Source organism: Anastrepha ludens, chromosome 5, assembly GCF_028408465.1.
Source record: "Anastrepha ludens isolate Willacy chromosome 5, idAnaLude1.1, whole genome shotgun sequence".
In the NCBI taxonomy this organism is placed as follows: Eukaryota; Metazoa; Arthropoda; class Insecta; order Diptera; family Tephritidae; genus Anastrepha; species Anastrepha ludens.
In genome coordinates this window covers 80,018,511-80,038,485 of record NC_071501.1, presented here as the reverse complement: position 1 = coordinate 80,038,485, position 19,975 = coordinate 80,018,511, and the positions used below count along the sequence as shown (strand labels likewise).

At 38.8% G+C, this 19,975-nt stretch overlaps 1 protein-coding gene across 1 annotated transcript in view; it reads left to right on the top strand.

Annotated features, from left to right (window-relative positions):
* Positions 1–19,975, top strand: part of LOC128864554 (zinc finger protein ush) — an 89,967-nt gene that overhangs the window by 64,416 nt on the left and 5,576 nt on the right. The window contains exons 3-9 of the mRNA XM_054104275.1: positions 11,623–12,397; positions 12,490–12,802; positions 12,909–13,009; positions 13,069–13,323; positions 13,411–13,713; positions 15,006–16,005; positions 16,076–16,374. Of these exons, the coding sequence (XP_053960250.1) occupies positions 11,623–12,397; positions 12,490–12,802; positions 12,909–13,009; positions 13,069–13,323; positions 13,411–13,713; positions 15,006–16,005; positions 16,076–16,374 (3,046 nt within the window). The remainder of the gene's footprint in view (positions 1–11,622; positions 12,398–12,489; positions 12,803–12,908; positions 13,010–13,068; positions 13,324–13,410; positions 13,714–15,005; positions 16,006–16,075; positions 16,375–19,975) is intronic.

Below are 19,975 nucleotides of genomic sequence, written 5' to 3'. Positions count from 1 at the left end.
ACAAAAAACGAAAGACAACAAAGGCGGCTGTTGCTTGCGGTTATTTGCAGTTTATTTTCGCATTCGCTTTTTGCTTACCTACTGTTGGTTTTTATCTCAATCCGTTGATGAGGTGTTTCTTTGTGGTAACATGCATAAATCACGATTCGTGCATCTGTTCATGTTTAATTTTTTTTCTTTTTGAAGATATTTTTCTTATTCCCATTGCTTCGATTTCTCCGTTTATTTGTTACTCTTTTCAATGAAGTGCCATTTCTAATGAAGCTGATTATGTTAACTAAATGTACTGCGGAGCATTTGATGTTACAAAGAATTACAAAGAATGCAAATTATTTATTCTACTGTTTAAGGCAAAACAGAAAAAAAAAACAAAAAAAAACAAGAAACATCCTTCTAACATGCGAAATTCGCTTCATCGAGGTGGTCAGAAAGGTGGTTGATGGGAAAGCTGTCGCCCACATTTAATTATGTTCGTCTTTCGTATCCAAAGGCTCACATTGGCCCACAACTTTCCACCTACAGGGGGTGTTCACACACATATACACAGGGTCCGGCACTCGAAGTGCGCATCCATCAGCTGTCTGTTAGTTGGCTAAATAACAGTCCAGAGTGCGCGGAAGCATTTTGCCGAGAGTAAACCCGAAAAAAGAAAATCAGTAATGGATTTCAAACGTAACAATGGGATTGCATTATATTTGGCAGGAAAATCACAACCAGCGATTGTTCGTGAGCTCGAGCACCTTAAAGCAAATAAAGATTTTGTTTATCGCACCATTACTTGTTACTATAATTCTGGTAGCATCGCGAAACGTCATGGAGGTGGTCATCAAAACATTGCAACGGCACGTGAAATGGTTCAAAAAATGAAGAAGCGACTTGAGCGAAATCTCCGACGAAGAGCCAATCAAATAGCGAAAGAACTGAAAATATCTCACCGTAGTATCTACCGCATATTGAAAATTGATCTCAAAGTCAAGCCTTATAAGAACCAAAAGGCACATAATCTCACACCAAAGCAGCAACAAGTCAGACTTGAGAGAGCGAAGGAGTTGCTTCGCTTGGGCGAAAGCGGCCATTTTCCAAACATTGTGTTTTCTGACGAAAAAATTGTTCAAATTGTGTAATTCGTAAACTCCCATAAACGATAGGGTTTATTTGACCGACCGTTCATACGAGTATTTGAGTCGTCAAGGAGGCATCACCCGTCACAGGTAATGGTTTGGACCGCTGTAACCGCAGATGGGCGCTCTCCAATCGTTTTTATGGAGTCTGGCGTCAAGGTAAATGCGAAATATTATCATAAAAGTATTCTGGAGGTTGTTCCGAAGCCGTGGGAGGACAAACATTTCGGTAGCAGACCATGTTTCAACAAGACCGTCTCACCGTCTCACAAAGCTCGAGAGAACCAAGAATGGCTAAAACACAACGTTTCGAACTTCATAACGTGCACACAATGACTCTAAAATTCGTCAGACGCAAGTCCGATGAGTTATTCTCTTTGGGCCATTTTAGAAAGCAACTAAAAGATTCACCAGTCCCGAGGCGCTAAAAAAAGCCATTGTACTCGAGTGGGCCAAAATACCTGCAAGTCACATTCGGGCAGCTTGCGATTCGTTTCTGGTCCGTCTCAAGGTCATAGTCAAGGCAAAAGGTGGTCATATCGAGCAAAAGGAAATTTATTCTTAATTTTGTATTATTTTCACACATGTTTTACTTTGAATTGAATAAAAGAAATTTTCCAAACTAAATTTATTGAATTTTTAATTGGTTACACTTTGAGTGCCGGACCCTATATATACAGTCCGCTTCGCTTGATTAAAAGCAATAATTTCTAAGGAAGAAAATGGTTATTAAAACAACCGTATTCGGTCTAGTAATCCATTGTGTTCGGATAATTCAAGCGAAGACTGTACTTTGCTCGAAAATAAACATGCATGAAAATATTATTACATCTAACGGTATTTCCAAGCAGTAAAACTTTAGCAGATGTTCTTGATTTATTAATTCACATCAAATATTGGAAATTTTGTCTTATTTACATTTACTATTTAAAACTGAATAGTTTTTGCTGCCACATTGTTTATAAATTACTTCGTAAATACGTTGACGAATGGATTTGTACAAATTCCCCAGATGGCCTAATGAAATTTCAGGCCAGACCGTTTTAATAATTCGAACTAAAGCATTTGGTTTTCAATTCGTTTCCCATTCTCATAAACCATACGAGCCAGCCATCGCCATGGATTTTCAATCCGAGGAATGCGGTGGTCATGCTAAAGTTTCAAAGTTTTGGGACGCAATCCAAGTTTTGACCACACTTGAAGTGTGGACAGGTGCATTATCCTGTTGAAGGATCCTCTTATTTTGTAGCCTACAATTTTCAATTCGAACGCGCCATAGTACGATATTGCTCCCCATACCATAACACCCCCTTCACGACTGTGATGTCGACTCAAGTACCTTTTCACCTTTCTTAAGTCATGAAAGTAGTAATTATATAATAATTTTAGAATAGCCCCTCGAACGGTGGATTTGCTAACTGTAGCATTGTTCATTTCCTGAATTTTTACTGTTGAAACGGCAGAATTTGATGCAATCCTAAGAATTTTGTGGGTTTTCTTTCGTGTTAAAGCCATCGCAGTTTTGCCTTTGTGGTTCTTACTATAGGAGGCACCTTGTTTCACACAAACATCCACAGCGTTTGAACATCGACTAATCTTTTGGCAAACTGGCGATTTGAAAGACCCTCTGAAGTCTCTGTGCGCTGCCATCATGAGTATTATTTGATAAGTGATTTCACCGTGGTGTCGGTGGGTGTGGCAATGTTGCCTTTTTTCGCCAAAAATTAACGCACAATGAACGAGGCGAAAAATAGACTAGCGCGTCATGAAGCAAAATCTGGCGAGTCCGCGTGGAAAACGCGTTTTAATAAATGAAATAAATAAGTGAATAGAACTTTTGGCTCCGTCTATAGCTATAGAGCTGACCTGCAGTTCTGAGTAATTGCTTATTAGCCTCACTCAATGGAGGAGCAGATATTTCAAAGTTTTTTTTCTTTGCTTTGCTTTTCATTACCGAATCCGAACTGAAGCTGAACTGAACTTTTGTGACCAATCATAGCCAAAGTCAAGGTTCGGTCGTTCTCTAGTAAAATTGCTAACACAAGTTGCCTGGACACGAACAGGGAGATGATGCAGCGTTGCCAATTCTCCAACTCCATGTTTTTAAGAGCTTGAGAACTTAAAATTAAAATACAAAACAGAAATATCGTTTGAATTATTATTTTTTTTTTTTTAATTATAATTTGGCGGATAATTTCATGGCATTTATTTTTTGTATTATGTGCGGCATATGTTCGCAGCGGCTTCGAGTTACATGGTCCATTCGATCAGTCTAATAAATCGATTGCTAAGCGCGCTGTATTACAAGTTGCGCCGTGTTGTTGGGGTCAAATTTCGTCGCTGTTTAGCTGATTAGTTTTAGGAAACATAAATTCAATTGGCATGGCCTGATAGTGCTCGCCATTCACCGTAGCGGCAACTAGTTGCTCATTTCGAAAGAAATAAGGACCGATGACGCTTGCGTAAAGCGCACGTAAAATGGACGGAGCACTTCTATGAACTTCGCGAACAATTAACGAACGACTTGCCAAACCTTACTGAGCAGAAATATCAACAGAGTTAACCACCCTCAACTGTCAAACCACAGCTATCGTATCGATAATTATCTTGCAGTTAAAAAAACACTCTTTATATTCCCGGAACTAATTGCCACACCTCGTATGAACTATACTAAAAACAAGCACACGCCCAGTTATTGAAGAATGTGTTGGAAAAAAAAACGCAAAACAATACTTATCGAAGATAAGTATAAAATCTCCCAAAAAAGGCCACTCAGGGTTCCCGTTTACTCGTGTGAATTTATTTTGCATAATAGCGCACTTGCAAATGCCGTCGTGTGCTCGTACCCATACTTACTTACCCACATATCCACACATACACACACAATTGATCCCATTGAATTGGCTACATGTGTAACTTTTCAAATATGGCAAGTCGAGGTGACACTGCAACAGCCAAACTTGGTATTATGGCACTGAGGCGATGCGAGAAACAAACGAGCAACAATCACCATTGACAGCAGCAAATTCCATACCATACAAAATCGATGATGGACACATGCATACAACTAAACCCATGTTCAATGTGCTGAAGTGCCGAAGTGCGGTTAGTGGAGGCGGCGCGCCGCAGTTCAAACTGGTGCAACAAAACGCGCCGCTGCAATAATGCGCCTTGCACTCAATTACGAGCAATGTCCAGTGAGCAATGGACATGCGCACACGCCTTTGGTGCAATACGCCGCTACTATTGTTGTTGCTGTGGCAGCGCGTGATTATGCAGATACAGAATATAAGTTGCAGTTAATGCAAAGTGCTGACATTTCAATAGTTACAAATTGACAGGTCAACGCGCAAGCGCTACAACACACACTGCGCTAAAATATGTATGAACGCGCAAAAAGAGGTGGTAAAAAATGCGCTTTTATTCTTGCTGTTTTTATGCCATTGAATTCGTAATGCCAATACAACCTGTGCTTGATTGCCCAGCTAGTTGGCCGGCCGATAGCGACAGAGATTGCGCGCGCCAAGTTGAATGCGTCAAGTCCAAGTAAGCCCAATGCCTTTGCTGGCCATGCGCACTAAAGCCGCTCTACTCCACAAACGCTGCGTGCCACATTGGCGGCGCGCTGATGGTCACTTTTTGGTTTCAGCGTTGCACACGTGATTTTTTTCTTTTATCTTTCTTTTTGGGATGTAGTTGATTTTTTTCGTGTTTTGTTTTCTATTTCTTATCGCAACTGTCATATCAAATGCGTATCTACATACGCGACACATGAACGCACAGCGCTTCAACAGTTTCGAAGCTTTGGTTTTTGGTGCGCAACTTCTCTTGTCACATCTCAGCGTCGTTGTTTCTTTATCGCTGCGCACATCTACGGTCGTTATAATATTTTGTAACATACAAATCAGATGTCATCCGCTTTTCTAATCATTTTCCGCTGGCCAGCATGACCTCCCGAGCAAGTAAGTGGCAAAAGAGCGCTGAAGTTTTTCAATTTTTGTTTTTTCAATACGTTTTGTATCTTTTCGAGTGTTGCTTATATTCGTTTTTTACCCACTTTAGTGCGTTTGCAGCGTCGTTAGACTTTTAGACGTTGAAGCTTTTTGTTTTTGTAATAGAACCGATTTTGATTTTCTTTCCACTGACCCACAGCCGAGTGGTTTTGTAGGTAATTACAATTCGGCTGGTCTCGAATTCGAAGCGCTCTGTGGACAAGAAACATTAAAGCACCCTCGGAAAGTACTGTAAAAACGTCCGAGATCCAAAAACAAGCTTCTCATGAAATTATAGGAGGACGACATCAAGGTGCACCATAAATGTAAACAAAGGCTATCTGAAGATAAAGAAAACAAAATATTGGATTTTCTAATATAGTCGGAGGAGGAAGATTGGGTTTTCTAATATATGTAGTTAAGGAGTGCCAGACTGGTACCTCAACCATTTCACCTGCCTGCTTAAACACAGAAACTACCGAAAAAAATCCCTCCACTGTACAAACAATCCTCTATAGGATTTGCAAGCATCTCTTGTTTGTTGCAAGCAAGCGTCCATACGTCTACACTTCACTCCCGAAAGCGAAGCCATTGTGCAACTTCCTTCACTAGCATACTTACACATTTACTACCTACTCCATCTCAACATCATTCCTATTCATTTTCAGTGCTCCGCAATTTACTTATTCCCCGTTGCTGTCGGCTCTGTGTCGGCGAGGGTTTCCACGCCTGACAATTTGTTGGATAATAATTGTTAACCTTTGGTCAATTTGACACATACTCAAATACATAGACACATAAGTACTCGTTCAGACATACAAGCGTGCATACATACATACATACATACGAATATAGGAGTTGCGTAGTCTATGGTCAGGGAGAATTTCTTCTGAAACTGCTTCTACCCAAACTGTTTGTCTGCTGAATTGTGTGCGTGGCTGTGCACAATTCTTCTTCATCTAATCCGTTCTGCTCGATTCGCTTATTCGTCCATACATACATACAAACATGCACGTGTACATACATGACTTTTGGCTGCTTTCTGTAAATAGGATTTCCAGGAATTTTGTCTTTATGTGCGATATTGCTGTGTCGATAAGCCCAACCGAAGAACAAAGCTTATGAATGGGCACACATTTTTTTCTTGTTGATTTCAGCTTCGATAAGTCAAGATTGCGTTTTTAATAAGCTATGAGAGTCGTGAATATTTTTAATTGCAAGCGCATCCGATTGTCTACGGTGAAATATTGACAGCAGAAATGTGCGGATAAATGTTTTTGAGTGGCAGTATTGGGAGATAATCAAGGCGTATTGAACTCGCAAAAGATTTTAAAGTACATACTATAAATTTTCCAACGTTTATTCAGAATTTTTTTTTAGTTTTAGTTTAAAAAATTTTGTGTATCAAAATTTTTAGTAGGTAAAGAATTTTTTTTTAATTCTTTAAAAAATTTTGTGTATTAGAATTTTTAGTAGTTAAAGAATTTTTTATTAGTTTTTTTAAAAAATTTAAGTATTAGAATAAATTTTTAATAGTTAAAGAATTTTTTTAGTAGTTAAAGATTTTTTTTTGTTCTTTAAAAAAATTTTGTGTATTAGAATTTTTGTAGTAGTTAAAGAATTTTTTTAGCTCCTTAAAAAATTTTGTGCATTAGAATTTTTAGTAGTTAAAGAATTTTTTTTTAGTTTTTTTAAAAAATTTAAGTATTAGAATGAATTTTTAATAGTTAAAGAATTTTTTTAGTAGTTAAAAACTTTTTTTTTTGTTCTTTAAAAAATTTTGTGTTTTAGAATTTTTTTAGTAGTTTTTTTTTTTCTTTAAAAAATTTTTGTGTATTAGAATTTTTGTAGTAGTTAAAGAATTTTTTTAGTTCCTTAAAAAAATTTGTGTATTAGAATTTTTAGTAGATAGAGAACTGTTTTTAGTTCTTTAAAAAATTTTGTGTATTAGAATGAATTTTTAATAGTTAAAGAACTTTTTTAGTAGTTAAAGATTTTTTTTTTTGTTCTTTAAAAAATTTTTGAGTATTAGAATTTTTGTAGTAGTTAAAGAGTTTTTTTTAGTTCTTAAAAAAATGTCTTAGAATTTTTGTAGTAGTTAAAGAGTTTTTTTAGTTCTTTAAAAAATTTTGTGTTTAGAATTTTTAGTAGTTAAAGAATTGTTTTTTTATGAACATCGCTTATAACCAAATTGGAACCTAGTAGTAAATTTTCAAACCTTCATCTAATTTAGCTGCTTGTTAGCCCATTGCGTAGGCAGTTTTTGATCTACATACATATCTGCATCTAACGTGGCGCGATCTCTTCGTTCTAGACATGAAATGCCGATTATGTGTGCGAGAGCAGTAGGGAAAGAGTTCGGGTGGGTCTGTATTTCTCTCTGTTATTTTCTATTTTATCATCGACCATAGGTATTTGAATATCTCTGTGTATGTTTGAGTTTCTGATGTCCCATAGTGCCGCTGAGATTGTTTTGATTGGCTTGGATTATACCCTTTTCAATAATATTTTTCAAAACAATGCATAATCGTATATACCATAAATTTGAAGAAGCCAAGGGTTTATCATAACTTGATTTTAAAAATGGCATTCGAACTCGTGAAGCGTTGTTTTTTTAATGCGTTCGTTCAAAATTGTAAGGACGTACAAAAAGATATCTGTTTGTGTTTCCTTGACTATGAAAAATCATTTGACAATGTAGAACCTGATAAACTTTTTGAGATTTTAAGATCTCTAAATATTGACAAAAAGGAGATTCGATGCGTTTTCTATATTGGTATCAGAGTTCAGAATATCGAGTTTACAATCAACAGACAAAAACTCAAAGCTGTCAGACAAGTACAGTGGCTCAATAAAGAACTCGGCCATACATAACATGCAGCTTCAAATTCAAATTATAAGCATCGATAGACAGCGTGGGCAAAGCTCAATTGAAGTCAAAAATTTAATTATTAGATAGTCATCATGGAAAAGGTAAAACCGTTCGGGGAATCGTAGAAATAGTGAATAGATCCCGTTCGATTTTATGCGGCATCATAAAATGTCTAAAAGAAACAAAATCCGTGGAAAATAAGAAGAAATCGGGACGAACAAAACCGTTTTCGGGTGCAAATGAACGGTGGATAGTGCAACAAATTGAGAAAAATTCAAATTTGAGCGCTCTAAAGCTCGCAACAGAAGTCGCACACCAGCTTAATATTAACTGCGACCCCGAAATTATGCGTCTGGCCTTGTGAAAGAATAATTATAATTGAAGAGTAGCACAAAAAAACCTTTCATCAACGAGATCAACCAACACGCAAGAGAATAAAATTCACAGAGGAAAGCAAGTTAAGCATATGTAAGTCAAATGGACAATCATATTTGTGGAGAAGACCTAGTGCAGAGTTCCAGGAAACAAACTTACGCCGGACAGTTTAACATGGGGGTGGGTCGGTAATGGTATGGGGTTGAATGTCCGCTGCTGGTACCAGAAATGTATGTTTCATTAACGGCAATATGGATTACAAACAATATCTTACAATTATGAAAAAAAATGTGGTCCAAAGTGCTGAACAATTGGGAATTAAGGACAATTTCCAGTACTATCAAGACAACGATCCCAAGCATAAGGCACTTAATGTCTGTGCCCTGAAGTAGTTTAAACACTTCCACAATCTCTATACTCATTTGGAAAACCAACTGAAAAAGCATGTTATTGGAAACAAGATAGGCCTAGAAGATGTTATGAAAGGAGAGTGGGAGAAAATAGATCCTTTGACATGTAAGAAGCTGGTCAATGTCAAGAATGCTATGGGGAAAAAATGAAGGATTGCCGACTAAATACTAATTATGTATGTATATGGTTTTTTCTTAAATATTACTTGCCTAACTCTAGTTAATTAGGTAAAATGGTTGAAGTGTCAGTCTGGTACTCCTCGAGTAGCACTAAAGCGCCGTTTTGATACCATTATGAGGCCTCCAACAGGCAGATATCTACAGCCAGCCAAAGCTGTTGATATAATGGAGAACATTGATCGGATTTAGGTTTGCCTATTATTATTATTAGAAGGCCATTACGCACTGCGACCAGAGCTGATCTATTGTGAAAGGCCTATTTTGTAACCCTAGAGTTTTAGGCTTTTTAAAAATTTTAGCACAATTTTGGGTTTGTTGTTCCAAAGATTACATGGAGATACTACGATACCACCAAGGTGGTGAAGTCTGTGTCTGCCCAACGCAGGACATTCACAAAGCACATGTTCTGAGCTTTCTATGTCCATTTCGCAGATAGACCAATATTATTTAGATGGTACCTCAGGCTGCAGTGACCTGTAAGGTATCCTGTTAAAAGACGCAGATCTACTCTGTTTAGTGAGAGAAGTTTGTCAGATATTCCTTTGTTGGGACTTAGGAATAGTTTGGCTTGACGCTGACCGGCACAGTTTAGCCAGTGTGCGGCAAGTTTTCTTTCTTCCCATTTCCTAAGGAATTCATTAATGTGGCCTTTTGTGAGTCCACAGAAAGGCTCAGAACCAGTAAGTTGCATATTTGCTCCTTGTTTTGCAAGGTCATCAGCCATTTCATTTCCCTCATGTCCTTCATGTCTCGGAATCCAGCATAGTGTTACTATGTTGAGGTTCCCTAACGTGTTGAGAAGGTTTAGGCCATCATTTACCAATTTGAGTGATAGTTGTTGATAGAAGGGCTTTTAGAGCCGCTTGGCTATCTGAAAGTATGTAGATGTGAGTACCTCTCATTTTCCTGCTAAGGCATTCTCTCACACAAATTTCAATGGCATGTATTTCTGCCTGGAATATTGTTGGGTAGGATCCCATCGGAATCGATTTTTTGAATTTGGGCCCATTGATTCCTGCCGCTGTTCTACCATTTTCCAATTTGGACCCATCAGTAAACCATAGCTGGGAGCCGGGTTTTAAAGTGATAGAGTTAGTTCTCCAGTCTGTTCGTTCATTAATTATAACTTGGAAATTCCTGAAGAGTATTGGTTTGGGTGATAGTATATCATCCCTATGAAGAATGGGACTATGTAGGAAGTCTTCCAAGATCTTTAAATGTCCTTTCATATCCCCACTTTTAAGTTCAAATATACCTTTTAATCTTAAGGCACTCGAGCGAGCTTCCCTTTCAATTAGAATTGGAAGCGGTGGTATACTCAGGAGGTTTGCCTAACTCTACTTTATATAAATGTGCGAGTTCTTTTTTGTCATGTATTTTGCTAAGTTTTTATGTTTGTATTTTCTCTGTACGAATTAGTTAAAGTTTGTTTATGGTTTTGGTAGTTTTGAAAAATGCGCTTGAAGAACGAAAATAAATGTGACACATAAACGCATTAGATTTGCATTTTAATATATATTTTTTTATTATTTTTTTTTATTATTTTAAACTATATCACTTGGGCGTCCAAGTTCTTTATTGAGGCACTGAATTGATTTAAATAGTCTCATTTTTGTTTGGAAGTATATTTGTGATGAGTCAGAGATTTGGCGCAGCTGAGTATATACGCCAGTTGCTTTATTTATTCTAGCCAAGTTATCGCTTCTCGCACTATGCCCAGCAGATATTACACTGTCTAGGTACGTAAAATCTTCGACTTGTTCAATTTCTCTACCATGAAGCATAGAATTGTTGTCATTCTTGGTATTGGAACCTGCCGAGTTGCTTCTCAAATTTTGAGTAGTTTTGAAATAGTAAAGACAGCTCAATTGCATAAGAGAGTCAGCTCTCTATTGACCGAAATTGTACACAATAGGTCTCTTAGTATGCTCGTAAAATGGAATTGTGAAGCAGTATGGCTCATAAAAAACGTGCGCCAACGTTCCGAATATTCAAGGAGGCGACTATGCTGAAGACTTATTTACCGGCAAGACTATTTGGTAGTTTTATGCAGCCTCCACGCCCCAGATGGTTTTATGAGCAGCTTTCCATAACACTTTCGATTACAGCGTCAGCCAAACTATTGGAGACATACAAATCTAAAATAGAGAGTATTAACATTTGAGGTTAAGTTCAGGTGGGTGTTTGTTAAATTCTCCAGCAAATTGTTTATGACAGAAAAGCTGAACAAAACATCTTTCCTCCCTCATAAAAATGTTTTCTTGACCAACTGCATATACTAATCTTGGCATTTTTTGGTTAAGAGCAAGTTTTTCCTTTAATTACTGCGTTACAGAAATGAACGAAAAAATTTGCTGTCAACATTCTGCGTTTCTGTAACTGATCATAGTAGACAATATTCCTAATTTCACATTATTCAGTACATTCCAAGGCGCATTCATTAAAAGTGGTGGCACTAGACCAACAACAATGCTTTGTATGTTTGATTGTCACCTTTAATAGATTCGCCTTGGTTAATTCCATTCCATTCAACAAAAGTACACGGATACATCTTCTTTACTTTTTATTGGCAGCTTATTTCATATATTTCTCAAAAATGTATTACTAGAGTACATGATTTACTAGTAAAGTGCGAATTCACCGTAATTCTCGTATTCGATTTCATCTTTCAGATTCCAAAGATCTGAGTCCCACCGACCTATCAGATGATCAACATCATTTAGAGAATGATGATCATCGACACGAAGAGACTGACATCGAAATGGAAGACGACACAGGCACAAGAGAAGGCTACGTTCGAATATCTACTCCAACTACAAATCGAATATCACCCGTTATAAGAGTAGAAAATGAAGTAAGTCGTCCACCGAGTACAATGGCATCGAATGAGTCGAATTCTACCGATACATTTCACACTTATAACGAATCGACGGAACGCAAAATCGAATTAAATATAGAACCTGAGAAACTTCAAGAACAAAACCACATGAGTATCGAATCAACTTCATCAAATTCAAATGGCAAGCGTCCGGTCAGCAGCAGCCCGCATAAGGACGAACCGGCAGGTAATGGTACACCACCCGTATCGTCACCAACAAGCATAATGCCAAAGTTACGCTTGAATGCACTACTGGCTTCAGATCCAGCCTTGAAGCCGGATGCAAGAGATCTTAAAGTTTTACACGAAGAAACGCAAACAAAAAATCGGCTAGCACAACTGCCACCACCACCGGCGCTTACCAAGCAAGAAGACCTAGAAACGTTGATGAATGCGCCTGGGGTAAGTGTGGTGGAACCGGTGCTGAAAACGACTACAGCCGCACCACCACCAGCCACAGCCACAGAAATTACGCCACGTTTGAAGTTGTTCATGTGCTTGCCATGTGGCATCCACTTTAGCTCGCCATCAACGTTGGAGGCACATCAAGCATACTATTGCTCGCATCGGTAAGTACTTATCATGAATGCAGGCGGGGATGCTGCTTCTGAACGCATATTAAGATGTTGTTGGCTATTAATGGTCACTCCTACTGTTGCAGCAACAAGGACATGGAAAGCGATGGCGCTTCACTCTCCACGGTAATAGCTGAGAAAAGTGCCGGCATGAACGCGAACGCCGCCAGCACATCGGGTGGCACCAGCGGTGCCGGTGCGGGCAACACGAGTGGCGAACCAAACAGTAAAGCCATTAAGACTGGAAAACAATATGCGTGCACACAATGCTCCTACAGCGCCGACAAGAAGGTCTCCCTGAATAGACATATGCGCATGCATCAAACATCGCCGGCCCATAGCAGCAACGCGCCACCATTGAACGGAGCAGCCGCGCTGGAGGAGGGCGTTTCTAGTCAAGTGAGTCAGTTGTTGGTTGACGACACCAAAAAAAAATAATTCCACCCAAAAATGGTATTTATCGGAATAAGTATTTTATATATTTTTTCTCTTCTTCTTTTTTAAGCAAACGGATCGTTACTGCAGCGATTGTGATATAAGATTCAATAATATAAAGACGTATCGCGCGCACAAGTTGCATTACTGCAGTTCACGTCGTACTGAGGGGTAAGTGCAACAGGAAATTAAGGAATCCTCTATCGTCATTAATAACTTTTACATTACAGGCAACTAACACCTAAGCTGGAGGTTAGCACTGCTAATGCAATAAAAGCGCCATCGGGTGCAGCCGCCATCAGCCCACAGACGCGCACGAAAACACCAACACCGGCTATGGTCGCTGCTGCCGCTGCGGCGGCTGCTGCTGCGGCCGCATCTTTGCAAACCACGCCGCCGCAACCATTTTTGGCATTGCCCACCAATCCAATATTGATAATTCCCTGCTCATTAATACGCGCTGCCAGCTGGATACCAGGACCACTGTAAGTACGGACTGCATGGCATAAAATTCCCGATTTCAAGCTTAAAAGCATTTCTTTTTAAACTCACTACTCTTTCGCCCATTACAGCACCTCAGTATCGGCGGGCATTCCACAGCCTGACAACACCTGCTATATGTTGGATAATGGCAATTTGAAGCCACTAGCCACGGCTTTGAATATGAGCGGACTGAACCCCAGCGTAGCAACAAGTAATAATAACTCAGCAGCAGCAGCGGCAGCCTCACAAATGTCTAATGTCGAAACGCCGGCGCCACCACGTCAACCTTCGTTGCCCAGCAGTAACAGCGAAACACTGCTGGCCGAAAAGAATGCTGGATGTAATTTGGAGAGAAGTGGAACATCAACACCAAAGCGAAAAGAGGGGGCACGGTAAGTACCTAGAAGTTTTGAAAACATCTTATACTTTGAAGACCAAAAGCGCCTCTGAGCTGGATCTCCATGAAGCACGTCGTGTTAATAGAGCTCTAACTGAAGCACCGTAGATTGTTTTCCAAAAATAATAGAATACAAGATTGTGGCCATTGGGGAGGTGAACGCTACACTGGATAAGTTGCGAAATTTGAAAATACGAACAAGAATGCAAGTAGGAGAAGAAATTACAACGGTATAACGATACTTCTCAGGAGTATTCTGCGAGGAGCTCCTCATCAAGCTCGAATTTAGTAAATATTTATTCCGACAGCGATACGGTAATTAGGGCTCTCGCCTCGTTGTTTGACTTCTCTCTCGACGGCATCCGAATAGTTCGATAAAAGCTCATTTCGGTTTCTAGTCGCAGTGGCACAGATGGAAACTGCTGGACTGATTAGCTGGCAAGACAGGGGACCCTGGAAATGGTTTCATCGCGAAATGAGAGGATTGGGGTTTCCTTGAGAACCTGTGGTCCGCTTCTAGAAGAATGGTCCTAGGGTCAACGCAACGAGCGCTGGGTTAGTGCGAAACGTGCAAAGTCGCGAGGGGCGCTCGATAAAACTTCAGAGGCTGATAAAGCCGCAGCTCTCGAATTTGGTGGATATCCTTATCGGACACTGTCCGTTAGGTATCCATGCAGTGAGACTTGGGATTCCTTCAAGTCATTTCTGCAGAAGCTGTCTAGAGGATGAGGCGGAATTATTTCAGCACCTTCTTCCTAGGTGTCCTGCTCTTATCAGGCTAAGATTCTCACTTATTTGCTACACCTGCGGATATAGCAGGTTTAAATACAATCTCACACAGCTGGTGAATTTCATCAGTAGCTTGAAGTAATTAATACTGGTCCAAATACATATTCATACACTCGTCCAATCAGTCAGTGTTCAGACGGCAACAAAGTATCATTGCTTAATTTTTTCCGTATACCACTAACACAAGCTTACTTTCGTTAAATACAACCCAAGAGACGTCACCCCATCATCTGATTCAATCAAATTCGCTCAGAGCCGAATAACACTCTGCTAAATAGCACACCTATGAAAAATTTTCACATATATAATGCCCACATACGTTAGACGGTTAGCATCTCATAATAGTCCTGGAATTAAGAAGAATTAATCTGAATTCCTTTGTCATTCCTTTACCAAATCTTACTATTTAAGACTTTTTCGGATCGATTTCTTATCAGTTGCATATTAATCCCTTACTTAGCATGCCTCAATAAATTCTTTGTTCACTTTTCCCCTTAGTGAATCTACCCCTTTGGACCTCTCGCTACGTCGTTCTCCCACCTCTTACACTAACCTGCAAAGGCAACGTGTACACTCGGCGTCCTCCTACACAGACTCTGATCAACAACGTATGGATATGGAAACTTTACTGGAGGCGAGTAAGGAGAATCTGTCAATGGACGAAAGTGGCACAGTCACACCGGAACAGATCGTTTGCGCACCTTCACTACCGAACAGCCCTTCAATGAGTCCTTCACCGAAGCGACGCGCAATCAGCCCACGTAGTTCTGGGGCTGGCAGCACATCTTCCATGTCACCACCTGTAAATGTTTCGACCGCGTCTTTGGTGGCAGCCGCCGCTGCCGGTAATATGCTTGATTTACCATTACGTTCCATGTTACCCGCCGATCTGGCGCTGAAACTGTCCGAAACAAATATAATGAATCCACTGCTTGCCAAGCAAAATCTCGAACTGGCTTTCAAACTCTCTGCTGCAGCAGCGGCTGCGGTAAATAATAACTCACCAACTGGTAGTGGTTCGACAACCGCCGATTTGGCAGCAGCCGCCGTGGCAAAATCTTCACTGCTCGGTTTGCCGGTTTTAGGAAGCGCGACGACTGGAGGTAATAGCAGCAATATAGGCGGACCAAACAGTGCAGTGCAACCGCAGATTTATGTCAAGCAAGGTGTTTCCAAGTGTAAAGAATGCAATATTGTATTTTGCAAATATGAAAATTATCTGGCGCATAAGCAGCATTATTGCTCATCGCGCTCCCAGGATAGTGGAGACGGTGAGGCGAAAGTAACAAACACATCTCCGATTGGAGTTAGTGCGGCTGCCAGCGGTGTAGAGACTGCGCCAGTTGCATATCAGCAGCTAATTTGCGCGGCCTGTGGCATCAAGTACACATCTTTAGATAATTTACGAGCTCATCAAAACTATTACTGCCCCAAAGGAGGTGGCACAGCTGGAGCAGCTGCAGTGGCGGCTGCAGCAGCGGCAGCCGAAGCTGCGCAGGTAAGTTTAAACTATCGACTGATTGTCTCATTCAGAGTTTTACCTTTAATTTTTTATAATCATTTTGTAGTTACCATTGACCAAGGATAAGTGCGGCAAATGCAAGACGGTGCATGAAATAGGGCTGCCATGCCCACCACCGCCGGCACTGCAACAATCTCATAGTGGAGCGCAACATATGTCTAGCGCTACAAATGTTAACATGACAGCGGCATCGGCGATTGCGGTACCCAATCATAATGTCTATAAGTGCCCCGTTTGCGATGTTGTTAGTTTGACAGCCACAGAGAATAGGAAGCATATGGAGACGCATGGCACAGTAAAGGCATTCCGTTGCACTATCTGCTGCTACAAGGGCAACACGTTACGGTAAGAAGTTTACTATCGATGAGTTTCGCCTGAAATGCGGGCATCACATTGGCTTAGAATAACTTTTATTAGAAGGGCACATAGGTGATGGAGTGTAGAACCCACATGTGGTATGAATAGACAAATCTGACAAAAGGTCGATGAAGAAAGGTCTAAGTCGCTAACCTACCTTGGCCGTCTCTCCATGCATCCAGTGGTCGTTATAATAACAGGACACTATTTTATGGCAATACATAGAGCAGGGAAACTGGATGGTGTTGAAAATTACTGTACCGATCTGGCTAGGTTTACATATATAACTCTTGCATACAGTTTTCCCACTTCATGGGAACATATCGCACCCTAAATACAAAAGGGTCACAACTCAAAATGTACTTCTGCTCAAAAATGAACGAGACGTTATCAATAAAACGGTCCGCGGATGACATATGGCAAAAATAATGTTTTTTGTTTTTTGGTAGGACTGTTATAAGCTCACATGGAAAATTTCAGCGTGATATGTCACATAGTTTGTTTTCTGTGCTACTGTAAACAAGTCAAGCTCGAGTGTGGAACATTTTGAGTTGTGCCCCTTTTGTATTTAGGGTGCGATATAGTTCATAGAGTTTATAGAGCTTTTTTATGTGTAATCACAATTGATCTATAGACATACCTTGTAGAGCAACCGCTACCACGACTTAAGATATCGTTTCCACGACAATCGGTTATACGTTACCGGGACAACCCGGATTTATATCCGGTCAAAGACTGCTGCTCCAGCAGCATTCCCCGTACATGTATGTACATTCTACAACAACAACAGCACCTATCTTAATCTAAGAAGTTGTGTAAGTATATGTAAAACTGGCCTATCTACCCGAACTACACTGATAACGACTGATAATAAAAGCCAGTCATCACTGTGCAGTGAATATAAAGACAGAAATATAAAATTAAAACCGTGAAAAATTTTATTAGAAAAATTCAAAGATGTAGAAAAAAACGCTAATATAGAAAGTGTGAAAAAAATCTTCCTCTCCCTCTTTTTTTCAAGCACAAATAAATACAATCATTTTTTTCTGCGTGGAACCCTAAAAATTTTTTAATTAACGGTTATTTTGTAATCGTCAGTTAAAGAGCGACACAAAAATTTTCGAATATTTTTCGTATTTTTTTTTTTGATTGCACGTGCTTGGAAAAATTTTCCGACTAAAACTAGCCATACACTCAACTAACTTGATATTTAGCTTCAATTTGCTTTTTTTGAATTCTCGCTACGATCATTTCTCTCTGAGATATCCGCATTTTACGAAAAAATACCATTTTATCTTTGATCATTGGTATCTCAGCAACTAATAACCCCACAATAAATCGAACAATGGTTTTGGAAAGATCAATAAATTTCCTATAAAATCCTTATTTAATTTCATAATATTATAAATTTTTTTTTACTCTTAACGTTGGTTTGAAGTGAACACAAAAAAACGCCTTTTTACGGTTTTTCAGAAAATCTATCGCTCACTTACAAATACTAATATGGGGACTCATGTTTCCAGGGATTTTTACAGTTTAATATTCCACTAATAACCCTGTAAATTTTTAAATCGATCCATTAAGCCGTTTTTAAACATTGGCTAAACATTATTACATGGAATTGAAAAAAAAAAATTGTTCAAGTTTTTTTGCATTTTCGCGTTAGTATCTTAAGTATCTTATCTTAGTAAATAAGTGTATTTATGTGAAGAAGTGTATTTGTTTCCCTTTTGATTATAATTATTTTATAATGAAAATATAGTTCATTCTCTTACAAAAACCATTTAAATTAAAGTTTCAAACTTTGTGGGAATTTACAACAACAAAAATCAACAAATTTTCATCAAATATTTAACCGTCCCACAGTGCGGCCGATTCCCGAAAAGCTGGCCAAAACTCAAAAAATTAAGTAATTGATTCAAAATTTCTTACTCGGGGGTTCTCAGGATCGCTGATTACGAATTTGATCTTAAAATTTTGAAAATCCACCCCCTTCCACCCCTATTGGCCACCCCCTCACGTGAAATAGCGTATATTCTAGAACATAATCAAGATGCATGTTAATTTATATGTTTTCGGGGTCGCAAGGTAGCAAGTAGTAGCAGCTGAATCTTATTTTATTCAGTAACCATTACTTTTTTGAGTAACCTTTAATAGGTTTCAAAGCAGCATATGACGGCGTTGTATTACTATACAGTTTGAAAACTCAAATTTTATAAAAAAAATTGCAAAAAATGTATCTACGTATTGTTGCAGCTAAAAATTTTGTGTCGAGGTATTGATATGTCCTAAAGATTTCTCGTATTTTACTAACCTTCCGAAGATGATTCCATTTGGTTTTGTTCAATTTACTCCATTACAAAATCTTTCAAATGTGTACAACTTTCACTATTCATCGACAGTAACACGATGCTCAAACGAAGGCCACGTTGCGACTGAAAATACAGAGGATACTTAGGGTACAGGACGTTGCTATGAACGGTTTTCACTACTCAAGGCATTACTGTAGCCAACCCAAAGACAAAAAAACTCTATCTAGAAACTTTTTTTTTCGACTTTTGGCCAGCTTTTTGGGAATCGGCCGCACTGTGCGTCCGTTGGACACCTTTTTTACAACCTTCGATTGGGCATCCTTCTCTGGCCCTTTTTCCGCAATGTTCGAGGATCCTTTTTAAAAGGTTATGTCCATAAATAGATAGAAAATTAAATTCTATTAAGGGGTCCCGCTGGTCTAGAGCTCGCAAATGTATGGCATTTTCAGGCATTTTTGTTTACAATAAAAAAATGAAAAACGATATTTAAGTTTTTTAGTATTTTTATTTAACTTCTTTTACATACAAAAATTAAAAAAAAAATTTACTTTTAATAATTTTAAAAATGGCGCTGAAATTGACCTTCCCAAAAAATTGGACCTGGACGGTTTATTAATCAGTATGACTGTAGCTATGTCTCGTACTAGAATAAAAATAAAAAAAATTGACAAAATGGCGCGGTTTTGAATTTGATATTCTAAAAATAGGGTTTTTTTCAGTTTTTTAATCAAAAAATACCAAATAATTGAAATAATAATATGATTCGAGTACCGGCGATAGCCATTGATGTTGTGAGCAACATAATAAAATTTCAGACGATTCGGTTGAATAGTTTTGAGGCCGAGAAAAGTAGTTTTGAGATAATTGAGTTCAAAGTTTTGAGAGTGGTCGCGTGACGAATCTGACTCTACCTACCAAAACGGCTGTAGAATCGAAAATACTATGAATATCCTTCCACAAATTTGACAGTTTATTCTTAAATGGCTATACTTTCGAAATATCAAAAAGAAAATCGATTCTTTGAAAATTCTAGACCAGCGGGACCATTTAAGCTACCTGGAAGCTTAAGTTGTTAGCTACAATAGAAATATGTTAAATGTACGTCCAAAGTCGAAAAAGTCAGTCTGGCCAGACCTGGGTGCTCACTATTTAATCTTGAGTCACTTCAAAATTGCACTTTATGTACCAAAATTTAATTAGCTATAAACCCGTGTGTGAAATTTTGATGAAAATTTATTTATTTTTTTTTTTTTTTTTTTGCTTAATTTGCACAAAGT